Source organism: Propithecus coquereli, unplaced genomic scaffold (genome assembly GCF_000956105.1).
Source record: "Propithecus coquereli isolate 6110/MARCELLA unplaced genomic scaffold, Pcoq_1.0 Scaffold27, whole genome shotgun sequence".
Classification (NCBI taxonomy): domain Eukaryota; kingdom Metazoa; phylum Chordata; class Mammalia; order Primates; family Indriidae; genus Propithecus; species Propithecus coquereli.
In genome coordinates this window covers 1,070,530-1,087,455 of record NW_012148285.1, presented here as the reverse complement: position 1 = coordinate 1,087,455, position 16,926 = coordinate 1,070,530, and the positions used below count along the sequence as shown (strand labels likewise).

General features: G+C 59.8%; 3 protein-coding genes across 3 annotated transcripts in view; 1 reads left to right on the top strand and 2 right to left on the bottom strand.

Moving 5' to 3' along the window:
- Window positions 1–1,033: 1,033 nt before the first annotated feature.
- Window positions 1,034–10,642, top strand: ECI1 (enoyl-CoA delta isomerase 1). The gene is made up of 7 exons (XM_012647656.1): window positions 1,034–1,090; window positions 1,190–1,303; window positions 5,083–5,210; window positions 7,015–7,161; window positions 8,099–8,220; window positions 8,326–8,504; window positions 9,950–10,642. Exons 1-7 carry the CDS (start codon window positions 1,039–1,041, stop codon window positions 10,114–10,116), a joined length of 909 nt encoding a protein of 302 aa, XP_012503110.1. The 5' UTR covers window positions 1,034–1,038; the 3' UTR covers window positions 10,117–10,642.
- Window positions 10,643–11,775: 1,133 nt separating this feature from the next.
- On the bottom strand, window positions 11,776–13,470 carry DNASE1L2 (deoxyribonuclease I-like 2). Its single transcript, XM_012647657.1, has 6 exons — window positions 13,327–13,470; window positions 13,138–13,226; window positions 12,960–13,043; window positions 12,780–12,880; window positions 12,555–12,667; window positions 11,776–12,429 (listed from the first exon to the last, which is right to left on the bottom strand). Exons 1-6 carry the CDS (start codon window positions 13,468–13,470, stop codon window positions 11,878–11,880), a joined length of 1,083 nt encoding a protein of 360 aa, XP_012503111.1. The 3' UTR covers window positions 11,776–11,877.
- Window positions 13,471–13,512: 42 nt separating this feature from the next.
- Window positions 13,513–16,926, bottom strand: part of E4F1 (E4F transcription factor 1) — an 11,011-nt gene continuing 7,597 nt past the window's right edge. The window contains exons 8-14 of the mRNA XM_012647506.1: window positions 16,700–16,916; window positions 16,346–16,454; window positions 15,966–16,183; window positions 15,534–15,732; window positions 15,307–15,449; window positions 15,174–15,236; window positions 13,513–15,098 (exon numbers count right to left, since the gene is read on the bottom strand). Coding sequence (XP_012502960.1) covers window positions 14,742–15,098; window positions 15,174–15,236; window positions 15,307–15,449; window positions 15,534–15,732; window positions 15,966–16,183; window positions 16,346–16,454; window positions 16,700–16,916 — 1,306 coding nt within the window. The 3' untranslated portion in view covers window positions 13,513–14,741. The remainder of the gene's footprint in view (window positions 15,099–15,173; window positions 15,237–15,306; window positions 15,450–15,533; window positions 15,733–15,965; window positions 16,184–16,345; window positions 16,455–16,699; window positions 16,917–16,926) is intronic.

Here is a 16,926-nt window from a genome sequence, read left to right as displayed (position 1 = left end):
CCAGCCCAGAAATATGAATCTTATTTGCTGCTACTATATTAAGTAGCTATAGAAAAAATTTTTTTCCACCTCAAAATTTGGTTCAGGCCACAGGGAAAAATTGGAAATGCTCAGGTGATAACAAAGTTGACATCACTGAACACTGCTGAGCCCTTACTGTGCCCAGTGCTCTGAATAGTCAGGGAAGACCCCCTCTTCCCCCCACCTCAGTGCCCTGCCCAGACAGGTGGCCAGTTGTATTCATGTCCTTTCCATGTTGGTGCAAATAAAAAGTTTAAGAGGTGCCACTGCTATCCCACAGCAGGGAGGGTGCAGGGTGCCTGCTGGCCCAGCCTTGCCTTCAAGGAGGCTGTCTGGCATCCTTATCTGTACACAGGGGTTCTTATGCGCAAGATGGGTGGTCCGTTCTTAACCACCTGCGGTGCTGCCTCTGCCCCCCAGTTCTGCCAGCTCTGATTCCTGTTCCCCAAAGGGGCAGGAGGGCTCACCCTAGGCAGCCCCAGGCCTGCCCCCGAGGGCCCTTGTGTGGTTTTAGCACCCTGATCTGATGGCCTTACCTGCTCAGATGCTGTGACAGCTGCCTCTGGCAAGGAGCTTGCCTGGTCCCTTATTGCCACTTGAGCTCACAACTGGCACCCACGGCCTCCTGCCTTAGTGATTTTGGTCTTTGGTCAGTGGACCGCACCGGAAGCAGGAAGAGGGGACATGTCTTCTCGGCCTGGCGCTGGGGCTCAGTGGTGGGTGGGGCAGCGCCTGGCCGTCCTGCCGCCAACTGCAGGAAGGGCCTGCCCCGGCCACCGCGTTGGTCACGATTGCGTTTGCAGAGGGGCTGGGGTGAGCCAGAGCATTGCCTGGGCGGCCGACTCGCCTCCCCCCTCTGCGGCCCCTTTGACCGCGGCCCCAGCGAGCCAAGCGGGCGGGGCGGGGGCGGGCCGGGCCGCGGGAGAGGGCGCCCGCCGGTCCCGCCCCCCGTCTCGCCCCGCCCCGGCGGGAGGCGCGGCCACAGCGGGCGACCCCGGCCCGCCCCGCGCGGTCAAGATGGCGTTGGCGGCGGGAATGCGCGTCCGTGCGCGCGCGCTGCTCCGTGCAGGTGCGGGCCCCGGCGCGGGGGTCGGGGCCGGGGGCGGGGGCGCGGGGGTCGGGCCCGGGCCCGGGAAGAGCTAACCGGCCTCCCGCGCTGCGTCCGCAGGGGCCCAGCTCCGGGGCGCGGCCCTCGGGCGGCCGGAGCCGGCGGGCGGCGGCGGGGACGGCGCGCGGCGCTTCGCGAACCTCCGGGTGCTGGTGGAGACGGACCCGGCCGCAGGTAAGCGGGCGCCGGCCGGGGCGGCCTCCGGGTGGGCGGGGGCTGGCCGAGGAGCCCAGAAGTCGGTCGGGGTCCAGACTGAAGTGTTAGAAGGCAGTCGAATTTCTAAAGGCAAGGAGGTGAAGCCGGATTTTTAAAATTCGGTTTCTCTTTAGAACTTAAGGGTTATCACACCAGGTGGCTTAAATGGGCTTTGTTCATTATGAAGATGGAGATGATTCTGTTTTTAAAGTTTGGGGGATATGATCTGTTGTCTAAGCTATTAATTGGACCTTGAAAATAATTGGAAGTATTTTGGAATGAAATGTTTTAATTGACCTTAACACTCCCATGTGACACAGAACCCAGTGTCACTCTTACCTGCCTCTACCCGAAACCCTGCAGAGGGGATTAGAAGCACTTTTTGAGGGGCTTCTTGTTAACACCAACTATGAGTCCAACAAAAACTTGAGTTTTTGCAGGATCATTTCTGTGGCAGATTTGAATAAATTTCAAAACATGTAAAAACACACATCTTAAAGTATTGGAATGGGTAGTAGGACTGCACAACACTGAATGTATTTAGCGCCAGAGGACCTCACACCGCAAGATGGCCAGAATGCTAAATGTTACATACGTTTTAGCACCATTTAAATGTCTGTGTGTGTGTGTGTGTGTGTGTGTGTGTGTATCTCCAGTAAAAAACAGTATTGGTGAAATAATTTTCTTACCCAAGTGCTTTACACTCTACCACGTAAGAACCTGCTAACTTATGTGGCTCCGTGTGATGGAAAGTGGAGTCTGGGGTCAGAAAGCCAGGCCTGACTCTGTCCCCATTACCAGGGAAAAGGCAAATATTGTGAAATGGAAACACCAAGATCTGTTGATCCTTCAGGGCAGCCTGAGGCTTGGATGAAGTAACAGCTCAAACGCGCCTTTTTAACGTCTGCGCCCTGCGTCGGTGCTGCGGTGGTGGAGCTGACCCGAGGTTCTGTTAACAGTTGGGATCAGGAGGCATTTATCCAGCACCGCCCTGGGCCAGGAATGCCGCCACTTGCCACGTGACATCCAAGCTCTTCCAGATTCTCCCCAGTGAGCTCATGCTCACCTTTGGCCCCTTTACCTCCCCAGCCCCTCTCCCACCCTGTGTCCTCCTTTCTGCCCAGCTTCAGAGTCAACTTTAGAAAATTCCCTCTGAGCCAGGTTTGGGGAACTTGTTCTGGAAGTTCTAACAGCTCATTTTTTATGTGTATGCCTTACACCAGCAGCCGGGTAAGAACTGCCTCTTCCTTGTAAACCAACGGGCCCAAAGAGCCCAGTTGCCGTCAAGGCTTGCGTCTCATTCCCAGAGAATGGCTTGTGTTGACAATGCAGACGCTTCTGAGGTCCTCACCAGGGAAATGCTCCTTACACAAATGGTGGCGTTTCTGAAGCCCTTGGGATCTGCCCTTGGGGCAGGAGGCGAGAACAGGTGACCTGAGCCAGCCTGGCCAGCAGCTCCGGCGTCCACGATGGCAGGCCCTGTCCCTGCTGTTTTCTCTGCTGCTGGCAGAGTGAATGGGCAGACCACAGAAAGTTTGAAAACATCTGACCCCCAATATTTTCAGCCTTTATCCTCAAACACACGTGAGCCAGAGGCTCCCCACTGGGGTTTCTCTGTGTATATCTGGTGCTTAGGTTTTTCTCACTCCTCAAGAAACTGAGGCCATTCCCTGCTCCCACGAGGACACAGGACTTGGTACTGCAGAAAGAAACACAGGGGCACCGAACGCACTGATGAAGTAGGACACAGGCGTGCGGGCAAGCTGGCAGGGAGACGCGAAGGCAGAAGAGAGGTGACCGGCTCCACCAGCTGCTCTTGCACAAGACAGAGAGTCAATAGCCCAGAGCCCAGGCTGGCAGAAGCAACCTCTGTTGACTCTCTTCAGGCGTCCTCCAGGCTTGGGGTGGAGGATGAAGAGGCATGTGGTCTTTGTCCAGAATGGACAGACAGAACTGGATGGTGTGAAGTCGGGTTACAGGATAGATTTTAATTTTCAGAGAAACTTTTACTTCAACTAAGATAAGGGTCCTTGCCAGAGTACTGCACCGGAATGAGAGTAGGGCTACCCCTAAAGTCTGGCGGACATCTGGGAGGGGCCGGACCAAACTGTCGCAGGTGGCTGGGCCTGCAGAGCCAGCGCGTCCAGGGGCAGGGCAGGCGCACAAGGCAGGCACTGCCCTCAAAGATGAGACCCGACTGAACTGCGGGGATCTCGGCCCCTGCTTGATGGCGAGCAGGGGGCTCGCCCGAGGGGGCAGAAGGTGGTGGTTGCGTCAGTGTCCTAGGGCTGCCATTACAAAGTAGCACAGAGCGAGGGGCTCAGACGACGGACGTGTGTTCTCCCAGTTCTGGAATCAGAAAGTCCCACAGACGGTGCTCCCTCCCCAGGCTCTAGGAGAGGATCCCTCCTTGCCTCTTCCAACTTCTGCCGGCTGCCCGCGACCTTTGGTGCTTCCTGCCACGTAAGCGCACTCCTGCAGCCCTGCCTCCATCTCTACGCGGCTTCTCCTTGGACCTCTTCTCTTAATGCTCATAAGGACACCGGTCATATTGGATTAAGAGCCCCCCCAGTGTGACCTCATTGTAACTTACATCTTAATGACATCTGCAAAGACCCTATTTCCAAATAAGGTCACATGCACGAGTACCAGGAAATAGGACTTTAACATCTTTTTGGGGGTACACAGTTCAACCCGCAAGGGCAGTGAGGCTGAACACCCAGGGTCCCTGAGGGTTTCCTCCCTAATTTTCCGCAGTCCTGGGGGCAGGTTGCAAACCTCTGGGGTTTTTGTTGTTGTTCCTTTGTCCTTGAGAGCATTGCTTGCCTCTCCACTTTATAACATGGTTCTTGACATATTTGGGGGAGAAGTACCTTGAGCAGAGTGTACTGGGAAAATAATTTATCCCTTTCTATTCTAAGTTTATTTGTAATTCTCGCTGTCTGAACAAAAACTTTATGAATTCTGCACACCACGGTGCTGTGTGAGCTGAAGAAATAAAACCGGCTGGTCTCTTTGTTCTGCTAGAGGCTGCCAGCCCCTGCGTGGGAGATCAGAGTTCCAGCGTTTTCCTTCTCTCGGCACACTGGGTTCAGAGACAGCGCATCTTTGTGAATACAAGCGGTCCGTGTGTGCCAAAAGGAATCTGTCTCCTTGGAAAAAGGAAAAATTAAAAATGATGTTATAGAACACGGGGTCAGCAAATCCAGCCCATCACCCATTTTTATAAATAAAGTTTTATTGGCACACAGCTGAGCCCGCTTGTGCTGACTTGTACAGTGGCCCTGTGGCCTGCAAAGCGGAAGACGTTTACTCCCTCACCCTTTATAGAAAGGCCTACCACTGGGCCAGAAGGTCAGTAAGTGGAGTGGGGCGTCCTGGGGAGGGTCTTGGCAATGTGGCTTCACCTTCAGCCTGTTTAATTGGGCTGTTTAATAGACACCCTTGTGGTTTAAGATGACACTTTTTTTATTTATTTGAGCCAGGGTCTTGCTATGTTGCCCAGACTGATCTCGAACTGGCCTCAAGCGATCCTCCTGCCTCGGCCTCCCAAAGTGCTGGGATTACAGGCATGAGCTGCCACACCCGGCCCTGACTCCTTCTCGTTAAAATCATTGATTTATGTTATGTGAATCTCACCTCTATTTTAAAAATCCCAAAACCGTGCAGTTACCCATGGCCTGGTTGAGGGTGCAGGCTGGTCAGGGCGATTTCCCAGCACTGGATGTGAGCTTTATCTTCCTCTTTCTGTACCGTAGGGGTCGCTGTGATGAAACTGAAGAACCCGCCAGTGAACAGCCTCAGCCTGGAGGTCCTGACGGAGTTCCTCATCAGCCTGGAGAAGCTAGAGAATGACAAGGCCTTCCGCGGCATGGTCCTCACTTCGGTGAGTGCCCACGTGGCCCTCACGGCCCTGGTTCTCCCATCAAAGTGCAGACCTGTTGCCATGCTGGAAAAAGGTTGGCGCCAGCCGTCACATGGTGTAGAACAACCAGACAGCCCCGACATCCTGGATGCCAAAAGCCACCATGAGAGGCTTCTGGGGAGTGTGGTCTGGGTGTGGCCCCGTAGGGACCCCAGTTGTGCCGGGGGCCTCGGGCAGATCATTCTCCTGAAGGCAGACTGGTGTCCGAGACGGTCTTCCGAGGCCTGTGCAGTTGTCAGAGCGGACCCTGGGCAGAGCTGTGGTGCTCAGCAGCCTGGGCCAGAGTCAGCGAGGGAGAGCAGTGTGTCTGCAGGGGCAACCTTGAGCCCGTGCCACTTCATGGAACGTGGCGGTGGGTTCTTGGGGCGCTTCCCTCAGAGCCCCTTGGTGCCTTGAGCCAGTCCCATTAATGACATTTGTCACAAAAGCCATGCTCTGTTTTTCTTTGGGCTGGTCTTCAAGTCAAATTCTGTTTCAGTTTCTTTTTTTTATTTTTTCTGAGACAGTCTCACTCTGTCGACCTGGGTAGAGCGCAGTGGCATCATCATAGCTCACAGCAACCTCCAACTCCTGGGCTTCAGCGATCCTCCTGCCTCAGCCTCCTGAGTAGCTGGGACTACAGGCACGCACCACAACGCCTGGCTAATTTTCTACTCCTAATTAGTAGAGACGGGGTCTCGCTCTTGCTCAGGCTGGTCTGGAATTCCTGAGTTCAAACGATCCGCCCGCCTGGGCCTCCCAGAGTGCTAGGATTACAGGCGTGAGCCACCGCGCCCGGCCGTAAGGTCAGATTCTCAGAGGGCAAACTTCTTCCACAAGAATTTGTGAGGGGACCTCAGCCTTGCCCCCAAGTGCTGGCAAATGCTAGGAGCTGCATACCTGAACAGTGTCATTGCTAAGGTCACGGAGGGGCAATAAGCAGCATCTTTAAGGCCCAGAAGGGAGGGACTGGGTAGGACCCAAAGGGAGGGTGTACAGTGGCCAGTCTCTGTTCCCATCAACAGCATGGGGCGTGGGGTGAACATCTCATGCCAGTTGGGAGGGGCCATTGGGCTGCGGTAACAGATCCGCCCACAGCCTTGGGAGCTCCAGCTGTGGAAAGAAAACCTGCAGACGTTCTGGAAGGTGCCTTCGTCGTTGGCGCAGAGGTGCTGTGGCTGTGAAGGAGCCGGGGGTGGGTTTTGCACACTGTGCCCCCAGTTCGTGTTCCTGGCTGGCAGTCCTGGGCTGAGTGTCCAGAATCTTGTGCTGAGCCCCGATGAATGCCACCGTACCGGCTGACCCTGTACTCCAGCCAATGGGTTCCTCTTCCCTCTGTGTGGGGACCTGGGTCATCCACCTAGATCACTCTCCTGCCCAGCACTCCCGACCTGCATGGCGGTCTCTGGCTTGCTTGACCCTTTGGGGGTGGATCGGAACACGTACCCCCTCCAGACTCTGTCAGGAAGCTTCACTGTGCCCCTGAAGTCCTCTGCCAGACAGCCGGGTGTGCAGAGCCAGGGGTGCAGAGAGCTGGTGCATTCATGTCCCTGGGCAGTGCCTGCCCTGCCCGTTCTCTCTTCCAGTTTGACTCTGAAAGGGAAGAGTGTGCTGGGAAGTAGAGGGGAACGAGGTCTGAGGGAGGTCTGGGCTGAGTCCCTGGAGCCTCCAGTTCTGGGCTCCGTGGGGGCATCATCCCCACTCTGTGAGCGTGACCCAGCCCTGATGGTGTGATGCCGGCTGGGCAGTGGATCTGATGGGCCCCTGGCCCTGGCTACGCCCCCAGGACTACCCCGGCGTCTTCTCGGCTGGCCTGGACCTGACAGAGATGTGCGGGCGGAACCCAGCCCACTACGCCGAGTACTGGAAGGCAGTGCAGGAGCTGTGGCTGCGGCTCTTCCTCTCCAACATGGTGCTGGTGGCTGCCATCAATGTGAGTGTCCCCACTCCCACATGGCCTTGCTGGCCCAGGGGGCAGGGGCAGACCCTGGTCCAGCCCTCAGAAGCTCTTGGGGGGAAGGGGCAGTTGGGGAGACATGCACAGGTGAGTGCCATGGCAGACCACGTGACACGTGGAGAAGGTGGGCCGGGTGGGTAGCTGCAGAGACGGCCTGAGCCGGACACAGGGAGGGGAGAGGTCCAGTGGGTGGGGACCGGGCCTGTGGTCCACACGGACCTGGTGGGAGGCCGTGCCAGGGCAAGTGGATGGTTGGATCCCATTTGGGAAACATCACTCAGACCTGGCCCCAGGGAGACTGAACCCTGGGAGCCAGTGTGCTCCAAGGGGGTGGCAGTGACAACCCAGGCGAGGTTCACAGAGGGCCGAGCTGGGCAGAGGGGAGGGCTGGCGTGAGAGGCGGCAGCAGCAGCAGACCAGAGGTGGGGGTCTGTTTGGGGCAAGGGGTGCATGGGGCGAGGACACAGGATGGGTTTGGAGTTCCCAGGACATCCTGGTGGGATTGGCTGCTAGGGGTGGTACAGGGCGCCATGGGGCCATGATGTGAAGTGATAGCTCTAGCTAAATGCTGTGTAGCATTTCAGCACTGGACAGAAGCTGTAAGAGGAAAAGGCAGCTTGCTACTCTAACCACACGGTGCAGAAAGGAGTGATTTTTCTGGCCCCCGAGAGCCGACGACCCTGTCATCAGGGGCCCTTGGCCGATGGGCAAGCCTGAGACGCTTGCTGACCCCTGAGGGGCCAGTTCCTTCCCTGTCTTTTTCCCGTCTCGAACACCCCGCCCAGACAGTGTCGGTGCAGAGCCCTGGGGTGCCTGGGGGACCTTTTCTCGGGCGTCCTCACACCCAGCCCTATGGTTACGACTGGGACCAGCAGCACCTCCAGCATCCCCATGGTCTGGCCTCTCCCTGCAGGGGGCTTGTCCTGCGGGAGGATGCCTGATGGCCCTCACCAGCGACGTCCGTGTCCTAGCCGACAACCCCAACTTTGTCATAGGACTGAATGAGACCCAGCTGGGCATCGTCGCCCCCTTCTGGTAAGGCCGGGGGCTGCACCCATACCCAGCGGTTGGCTCTCGGGGAACAGACCTACCTGCCTGGGAGCTCCAGAGCCACCAGGTGAGTGGGTGTCTGCATCCCAGGTTCAAAGATACCCTCGTGAACACCATCGGGCACCGAGCCTCAGAGCATGCCCTGCAGCTGGGGCTGCTCTTCCCGCCGGCCGAGGCCCTCCAGGTGGGCATAGTGGACCAGGTGGTGCCTGAGGACCAGGTGCAGAGCACGGCGCGCTCGGTGATGGCCCGCTGGATGGCCATTCCAGGTGAGGAGCGCAGGGGTGGGCCGCGGCCCATGATCCTGGTGAGACCGGAGTGTTCCCACACCGAGAGCTTCCCTGCACGCTTGCGGGCTGTGGGAGTCCTGGGCCGCATACACCGCCCCCTGGGCGGCTAAGACCACAGAAACCTGTTCGCAGTCTGCAGACCAGGGAGCCAAAATCAAGGTGTGGGCAGGGCCGCATCCCTCCAGAGGCTCCAGGAGAGGATCCGTCCTGCCTCTCCCAGCTTCTGGTGGCTCAGGCATTCCTTGGCTTGTGGCCACATCACTCCGCTGTGTGCCACCACCCTTTTGTGGCGTTCTCCCAGTGCGTGTCTGTGTCTCAGAGCTCCCTCTCCCTTCCCTTCTAAGGACACCTGCCACTGGACTTAGGGCCTACCCAAATCCAGTGATGATCTCAGTTACATCTACAGAGACTTTTTCCAAATAAGGTCACACCTAACAGGTTCTAGAGCGGTGGTTAGGACTTGGATCCGTCCTTTTGGGGTCCACTTTTCAACCTACTACAAAAACAATTGAAATCTGCTTGTCTGTGTTGCCGAAGTAGGACTGGTCATACCAATCATGATACAGACCAGGGACCAGCCGCCTCCCTCTAAAAAGGGCAGATAGCTTGTCAGCTCTGTAGGTAAGATCTTTGTTGCCAGGAGGCCACTGCAGCGTGGAGCCACTGTTCCGTACAGAACACAGAACCAACGGGCTTCCATACTGTGTTCCAGTAAGACTCTGTAGACCGAAATGTGAGTTTCACATAACTTCCACATGTCACAAAATACTTTTGATATTTTTCAACTATTCAAAAATGTAAAAACCATTCATAACTCAAGAGCCTTGGGGAGCCGGATTTGCCAACCCCTCTACAAATGACTGAATACCACGCAGCCATTAATTATGCAGTAAAAGCATAGTTAGTGACATGGGAAATAGGCTCAATAATATAATTATGTGAAAATAACATATTAAAAAAGCAATTTTGGGCTGGGCACGGTGGCTCACACTTGTAATAGTAGCGCTCTGGGAAGCTGAGGTGGGAGGATTACTTGAGGCCAGGAGTTAGAGACCAGCCTAAGCAAGAGCAAGAGACCCCATCTCTATAAAAAAAAAAAACAGAAAAATCAGCCAGGTGTGGTGGCTCACGCCTGTAGTCCCAGCTATTTGGGAGGCTGAGGCAGGAGGATTGCTTGAGTCCAGGAGTTTGAGGTTGCTGTGAGATATGATGATGCCACTGCACTCCAGCCCAGGTGACAAAGTGAGACCCTGTCTCAAAACAACAAAAAAAACAATGTTTACAGAATCATCTAGTATGATTTTAAAAGAAGTCGGTGGGGCAGAAACACTGTTCCTACCAGAGTTTGAACTTGCATAGAAAGCTTGGGAATGATCCTACTCTCTCTAAAAGTGGGTTTTCACCAGTGGACCTATTTTCTTTAGACCATGCTCGACAGCTGACCAAGGCCATGATGCGAAAGGCCACGGCAGACCGCCTGATCAAACAGCGTGATGCGGACATCCAGAATTTTGTCAGCTTTGTCTCCAGAGACTCCATTCAGAAGTCCCTGCAGACGTACTTAGAAAAGCTCAAACAAAAGAAAGGCTAGTGACTGGGCTGCCACAGGGCTTTTAGCCACATGTGCCCCTCTGGGGGCCTATGGTCCCAACAGGGTCTTAAAGTATTTTTCAACTTAAAAGTACTTTTACCCCTTTGTTCTGCTAATCTTAGAAGGTCCTGCTCCGTGTAGCCCTGTGTCCCAGGGCCCCAGCGCCGCCCACCAGAGTGCCTTCTGTGCCTGGCTGGCACCAGGGGGTCAGGAGTGTCCTGACTTGGGATCATGAACTGGCAGGTGGGGCCGTTCTGGACCTTAGCAAGGTTGCCACTGAGTGTCCCTTTTCCCAAAGCAGAACTGAAAATAAATTCCTTGGGTTGTCCCAGCCCTGGGCTGCCTGCTTGCTGGAGGCATAAGGCCAGGTAGTCCTGGCCTGACCCACACAGGACCCGTGAAGAAAAGCCCTTGACCATGTGCTTGTTCGTTTGGGTGAGAGAGCAGACGGTGGTTCAGAGAAACTGGGGGCACTTGAGAGGGGCGCGGGACGCGGACTTGCTAAGAGGCATGCTGTGCTGCTGGAATCCTAAGTTTATTTTAGCACGCTTGTCCAAATCCTTGAAGTAAAGCTGTTTCCTCTCAGGACTCAGGCCAGTTCCCAAATTCTGCCAAAGATGAGATGTTTCAAAAACCGGAAACCCCACCAGGTGCCTGTCAGTGACATGGTGTGCCCACGGGACTGCTTGGTCCTGACCCTAATGGGGGGTGGCCTCAGCACAGAGGCGCCTCTGACCGGCCCTTGTCCAGCCCAGGGCTCCTGAGGAGGACACTACACAGGAAGGGACCCTGGAAGGGCTGTGCCATGGCATGGTGTGCAGTTCTCTGAGAAGGACGCAGTCCCCAACCACCTGCCTGGGTTGACAGAGGAGTCCAGCCCCTCCACTGCTGAGGGGCTCCCCAAAAGTTCCAGGGGAACTGACCAGCTGGGTTACGGGGCCAGCCTCCCTGACCTCCATGCAGTGGTGGGTGAGACAGGACCCAGGGTATAGACAAGTACCCAAGGGTCCCTGCAGGACCCAGGAATGGGGGCTGCAGGGTGGGCATGGGGAGACCTGCTCTGAAATCCACCAGGGCCCAGGAAGCTGGCAGGGGCGCTGGCGCCATAACTGCCCCAGCTGTACTCACAGTTCCAGTTCTCGGAGGCAGTTACGGTTCACACAAAGAAAGAACAGGAACTTCCCAGAGGTGGCCGATTCCCGCCAGGACACGAGAGGGCAGGTCAGGCTATCCCTGTCCCCTAACAGACCTTGGACCATGTACCAAGCCTCATGCCCCGAAGGGCTGAGTCCTGAGCAAAGACATGGAGGCCTTGGAGCCAACCTGCGCGTGGTCCTGGCTCAGAGCAGCTCGCTTATCGAGCACAGACGTGTGCCCAGCACTGCAGCCAGTGCCCTTCATGGGGACTCTTCCTGACAACCCTGAGGTGGGTGGTGTAGCCCACCTCACAGGTGGGCGAAACTGAGGCTCTGAGTGGTCCCAAAATGGGTCCATAGCCACTTGTCCATGCCCAGCAGACCCTGCCCTGTGGCCTCACTGGGGGTAGCTGCCACCGAAGGAGCCACTGTGGGGCCATTCCAGGGTGTGGGCCTCGGGGCTGTCAGTGGGTCTTGAGGGTCACTTCCACAGGAAAGTGGTCGCTGATGGCGAGAGCCTGGAGGGAGAAAGGACAGACCCTCAGGGGTCTTGCTGGGCGGCCTGTCCTCCCTCTGGCTCCACCTTGGAAAGCTGCCTCCACCCCCCGTCGGGCCAGATGGGTGTCTACGAACCACTGCCCTTGTGGGGAGGCGTCCAGTAAGTGTCCAGCCCTGCTGCTGCCAGTGCCGGCGCAGGGGCCGGGGTGCAGATGGGCCAACGACAAGGCAAAGGGACACCGCCCTGCCTTCCCGGAATTGTTCTGCTGGTGGCGGGACGGAAGCCCCAGTGCAGGAAGGGGAGCACCAGGGGTAAACCGTCCAGGGGGCGCTGAGGTGGGGCCCGGCCCTGGGCAGCAGTTTGCTGCCTGGGTGGCCTGGGAACCCCGGGGCCGCGGGCCGCGCGCACGCCCCCGCCCGCACTCGCCTGAGTCTGGTCCAGGCCGAATTCCTCCTGGAAGTCGCGCACCGCGGCGGACTGGGGCTTCAGGCTCCTGCGCAGGCGGGCGCCGCACACCACGATGCGGTCGTAGGCGCAGTCCGAGTTGCCCACCGTGGTGTCGGCGCTGTCCGGGATCAGCCACTTGAAGACCTCGCTGCTGCGCAGGCGGATGGCGGCCCAGTCCTGCGCCCGCACGTAGCTGCAGTCGGCGTTGAAGTCGCCCAGGAACAGCATGTCCTGCGGGCGCCGCGGGGCCGGGTCAGAGCCCGCCCGGAGGGGCCGCCCCAGCCCCACCCGCGATGGCCGAGACCCCCGGGGCGCGCCTACGGAGACCCTGGGACCAGGGCGGACGCGGGGCTCACGTCGGTGCCCCACTTGTCGATCACGTCCAGGTACACGTCGTAGAGAGCGTCGATCTCTGCCACGGCGTGGCGCGGCGCCGCGTGCAGCGGGATCAGCACCAGCTCCCCGGCGGCTGCGGGCGGGGGCGGGGCGTCAGGGCGGGGCCCGCGGGAGGGGCGGGGCCCGCGGGAGGGGCGGGGCCCGCGGGAGGGGCGGGGCCCGCGGGAGGGGCGGGGCGGCCTCACCTGAGCCCGGGGCTGAGACCTTGACCACGAAAGGTTCGCGGCTGAAGGCGTCCACGGGGTCGGGGTACTGGTACGTATCCACGACCGACACTGTGTCTTTCCTGGGAGCAGAGAACAGGCGGTCGCCCTGAGCCGCCACCTCCGGCCCGGCGCGCCCCCTCTCCTCGGCCCGCCCCTCACCTGTAGACGAACAGGTACATTTCCTTGTACTGGTCCCGACCCAGGGGCTCGCTGCTCACAAAGCTGTACTCGTGCTCGGACACGCTGCGGAGATACGGGCCAGGCCCGGGGTAAAGGCGCTGCGCAGAGGCCTGGCATCCCGGCCGGGGGGCGCGACGCGGAGCCCGGCCCGCCACACCTGTTGATCTGCTCCATGAGCGCGGATACGGCGCTCAGGTCTGGGTCTCGCACCTCCTGCACCAGCGCGATGTCATAGCCGGCCAGGATCTGGGGAGGAGCCGGCAGGTGCGGGGTGATGCGCGGCCAGCCGCCCCCGGAGACAGCTGCAGCCCCGCCCCGAAGCTCGGGCCGCGCTCCCTGGCCTCACCTGTGCGATGACGCTGCCGCAGGCTGAGTCCGACACTTTGTTGTCTCCGAAGCTCTGGATGTTGAAGGCTCCAATGCGCAGCGAGGCGGCCCCGGCGGCCCCCAGCGCCCAAAGCGCGGCCAGCAGGACCCGGGTCCCACCCATGGCGCCGAGGGGGCGCGCTGGGAGGGACAGACGGCGGCCGGCGTGAGCGTGGACCTGGGGTCAGCCACATGGACCCTTCCTCTGCCCGCCGCCTGCCCAGCTGGGTTGGCGGGTGTGGAGGCGCATCCTTCGCCGGCCTACGCTCTCCAGGTCTCCCCAGAGTAGCGCACTGGGCTCTCGGCCCCTAGTGTTCTGCCGCTGCGTGGGGAAACTGAAGCCCGAACAGAGGAACCCCGGTCCCGTCCAGTCCCCAGCCTCCCGCTCTACCCAGCCCCGAGACTCACCTGGGATGTGGCTGAGGCAGTAGCAGAGGCTGAGGGCCTGGTCCAGTGGGGATCCTGGGTCCTGGCTGGGGGCACGTCCCGGCGCAGGACCAACTGCCCAGACTTGGTCGGGAAGCAGCTCTGGCGCCAGGGCACGGGTATTTGTGGCCTTGGTCCAGGGAGGGGCCGGCTGCGTTGGGTCCCACCCCCTTGATGGAGCTGGATGCTGGGACTCTTGGCTCCCCTTCCCATGGAGACCCCGAGGGCAAGGAGCAGGGGATCTGCCTGAGCCAGCCCTGGTGCCCTAGGCCGGGTCCCAGAACCAGCTCAGAAGCCCCTGCCAGCCCCCCAAGGGCAGCCTCAGGGCTGGCAGAGGATCAGCCAGAAGCCAGGCACCCAGAATTTGCCTGCTTGAGTGGCATCACCTTAGGGAAACTAAGGCAGGGCACTCAGGAAAGACCAGCCCGGGTCCAGCCCAGCATCCCTGCTGCTCTGACACGTCCCCACCTCGGGGTAAAAAGCCAAGGCTGCTCTGCCCACCCCCATGGCAGCCCTGGGGCTGGAGGCTGGGCAGCAGCGCCCTCCGCCCACCATCCCACAGGCCTGAGGAAACCGGGGTCATGGGTCTAGCTGGGCAGGGCAGCAGCAGCAGGCTGCCTGTCGACATGCCAGTGACACCCACGCACCACCAAGGCGCCGCCAGGGCTGGCGGGAGCCCCTGGGCGGGGTGGACAGGCGCTGGGTTTGGGGTGGCCTGGGCAGGCAGGTGCTGCTGCCAGAGGAAGCTGCGAAGGTGGTGAGCCAGCCCCAGGCTGTCACTGCCGCAACATCACAAGATGCAGGTTTTCATGTTTTATTGTAAAGCAACAAAAAACTGTATTTACACTCCCCTTCTCCTCTGCACGTCTGAATTCTGTGCCATCTTCTCTACCAGGCCAGGCAGGCCTGGGCAGGGCTGGCAGACACCCTGGCCCAGCTCCAGCCAGCAGCGATCCACAGGCCTCCATGCTAGATGACAACGGTCCGCACCTCAATCTGACCCTCGGGCGAGGCGATGACCAGCTCGCCCGCATGCTCCAGGATCTCAATGTCCTCCGATGACACCATGGTCACTGTACCCTGTTCGGTGCCATTTGCACCTGCTCGGGCCGTGAGCACAGTGCCCTCACTGATGGCTGAGGCCAGCGTCATGGCCACCTGCTCCGTCAGGCTCTCAGGGGTGGCGATGGTGATGGTGTCGGAGGCAGCTGCTTCTGGGCCCAGCCCTGCCTCCTGGTCCACGGTCACATTCTGCACAATGATCTGATGCCCGGCGCTGGCCTGGTGCACCATCTGCTGCACCACCTTCATGATGTGGCTGTCCACCTGCGGGGGCCCACGGCTCAGCCCAAAGGGCTGCGAAAGGGAGCCAGGCCACCCCGCCCCTCGCCCACCCCTCACCTCTGTCTGGGCGCCCTCAATGATCTCCGTGGCTTCACTGGTCTCAGCATCGTCTGCAGTGGCCTGGGCAGACAGTCAGAGGTCAGCCTTGGCTGCCCCGGGCCCTATCGCAGCCAACTGGCCCAATACGTACCTCAATGATGTACTCCTGGGTGTCAGCCACCACGGACGAGAACTCCACTAACACCGTGTGTGGGTCCTCTGCAAGGACGGTGGTGGCTGCCTCGGGGCTCTCCTCGGACCACAGCAACTCCTCCACCTCCAGCAGGCAGCCCCCTGCCAGTTGGGGGAGCTCGGTCAAGGCTCGGTGAGTCCCGGCCCCTCGCCCTCTCCCACTGCCTGCCACCTGGCATCCCTGACCTTTGGTGCGCAGGTGCCGGTTGAGCGTGCCGTGCTCGGCAAAGCCACGGCCACACTTGTAGCACTTGAAGGGCTTCTCGCCCGTGTGGTGCCGCACGTGCCGCACCAGCGAGCCCTTCTCCCGGAAGCCTCGGCTACAGAACTGGCACACGTGAGGCTTCTCCTCCAGGTGTGTCCGGAAGTGCACCTGTTGAGCATTCTGTAGAGGCCCGCTGTCAGTACCAGCCTGGCCTCAGCCACCACAGACTGCGCTTTCCCCAGCCACCTCTGGGTTCAAGTGAGGGCCTAAGCCCGAGACTGCACAGACTCGGGGTGACAGGGGGCAAGGAGGGGCAGTGTGGGCAGGGAACAGGGTGCCTCTGGCCCCAAGGCTGGAGAGCTAAAGGATTGGGGGGGGGGTCAGGCACCGGGGTCTTGGGGCCAGAGGCCCACCTTGGTCTTGTAGCACTTGCCACATTCGGGACAAGGGTAGGGTCGCTCGTCTGAGTGGACACGCCGGTGGCCACGCACGTGGGCGATGGTCTTGTAAAGCTTCCCGCAGTCCCCACAGCGGAAGCGGCGCTCGTGCACGTGCACCTCCTGGTGCTTCTTGAGCAGGTAGGCCTTGGGGAAAGCCTTGCCACACTGCATGCAGGTGAACGGCCTCGGCCCTGCGACCACATGCCGCATCAGGCCCGGCCCACCGCCCTCGGGCCTGCTCGGCCACCTGCTGCCTGCCCACAGGCCACCCTCAACACCCACTGCCCACAGGCCCACACTAGACACTCAATGGCCATCTACTGCCCACGGGCACACACCCTCCTGCCACCCACCTGCATGGCCCCTCTTGTGGGCCTCCAGGGTGGCTGCTGTTGGGAAGGTCTCACTGCACTGAGGGCACGGGTGGGTCCTGGGCACAGCTGAGGGCTCACTGGCCACCTGCTGGGGGACCACAGGCAGGCCTCCAGCACCCACTGCAGGCTGTGCCCCAGAAGTAACAAGGACATGACCACGGGCCCCACCCTGGCAGGCTCCCTTGTGGCCCCAGGGAAGACAGGAAACAGATCAGTGGACAAAGTCATAGCAGAAAGAGACACCACTCTCTGCCACAGAGTGTGAGGAGCATGGTGACCGGGCCTCCAGGGTCTGGCCCCTGGAAGGAGTGTGCTGGCAACACAGGCACCTACTGTCTCCATCGGCTGCACCTCCAGCAGTGGCAGTTCCGGGGCGCCATCTCCCAAGGGCTGGGGACTGGACCCGGCGGGAGGGGCTGGATCCAGGGCACCCTCCTCTCCAGCAACCCGCTCGAGGACGATGCCAGAGTTCTGCATGGCCTGGTGCAGCAGGTTCTCACGGCTGCCCTCGCCGGGACAGGGAAGCTCTTCAGGGACTGGGGGCTGTGGGGCAAGTGGAG

What these genes read in the sequence shown, in the direction of transcription:
- DNASE1L2 (XM_012647657.1), bottom strand. Translation starts at nt 13,470, where the DNA reads ATGGGTGGGACCCGGGTCCTGCTGGCCGCGCTTTGGGCGCTGGGGGCC. An exon ending in GCGGCAGCGTCATCGCACAG is followed by an intron (nt 13,227 to 13,326) that starts GTGAGGCCAGGG and finishes GCTCCTCCCCAG; the next exon opens with ATCCTGGCCGGCTATGACAT. An exon ending in GGTCTCAGCCCCGGGCTCAG is followed by an intron (nt 12,668 to 12,779) that starts GTGAGGCCGCCC and finishes CCCCGCCCGCAG; the next exon opens with CCGCCGGGGAGCTGGTGCTG.
- ECI1 (XM_012647656.1), top strand. Translation starts at nt 1,039, where the DNA reads ATGGCGTTGGCGGCGGGAATGCGCGTCCGTGCGCGCGCGCTGCTCCGT. An exon ending in GGCATCGTCGCCCCCTTCTG is followed by an intron (nt 8,221 to 8,325) that starts GTAAGGCCGGGG and finishes TCTGCATCCCAG; the next exon opens with GTTCAAAGATACCCTCGTGA. An exon ending in CCGCTGGATGGCCATTCCAG is followed by an intron (nt 8,505 to 9,949) that starts GTGAGGAGCGCA and finishes TATTTTCTTTAG; the next exon opens with ACCATGCTCGACAGCTGACC.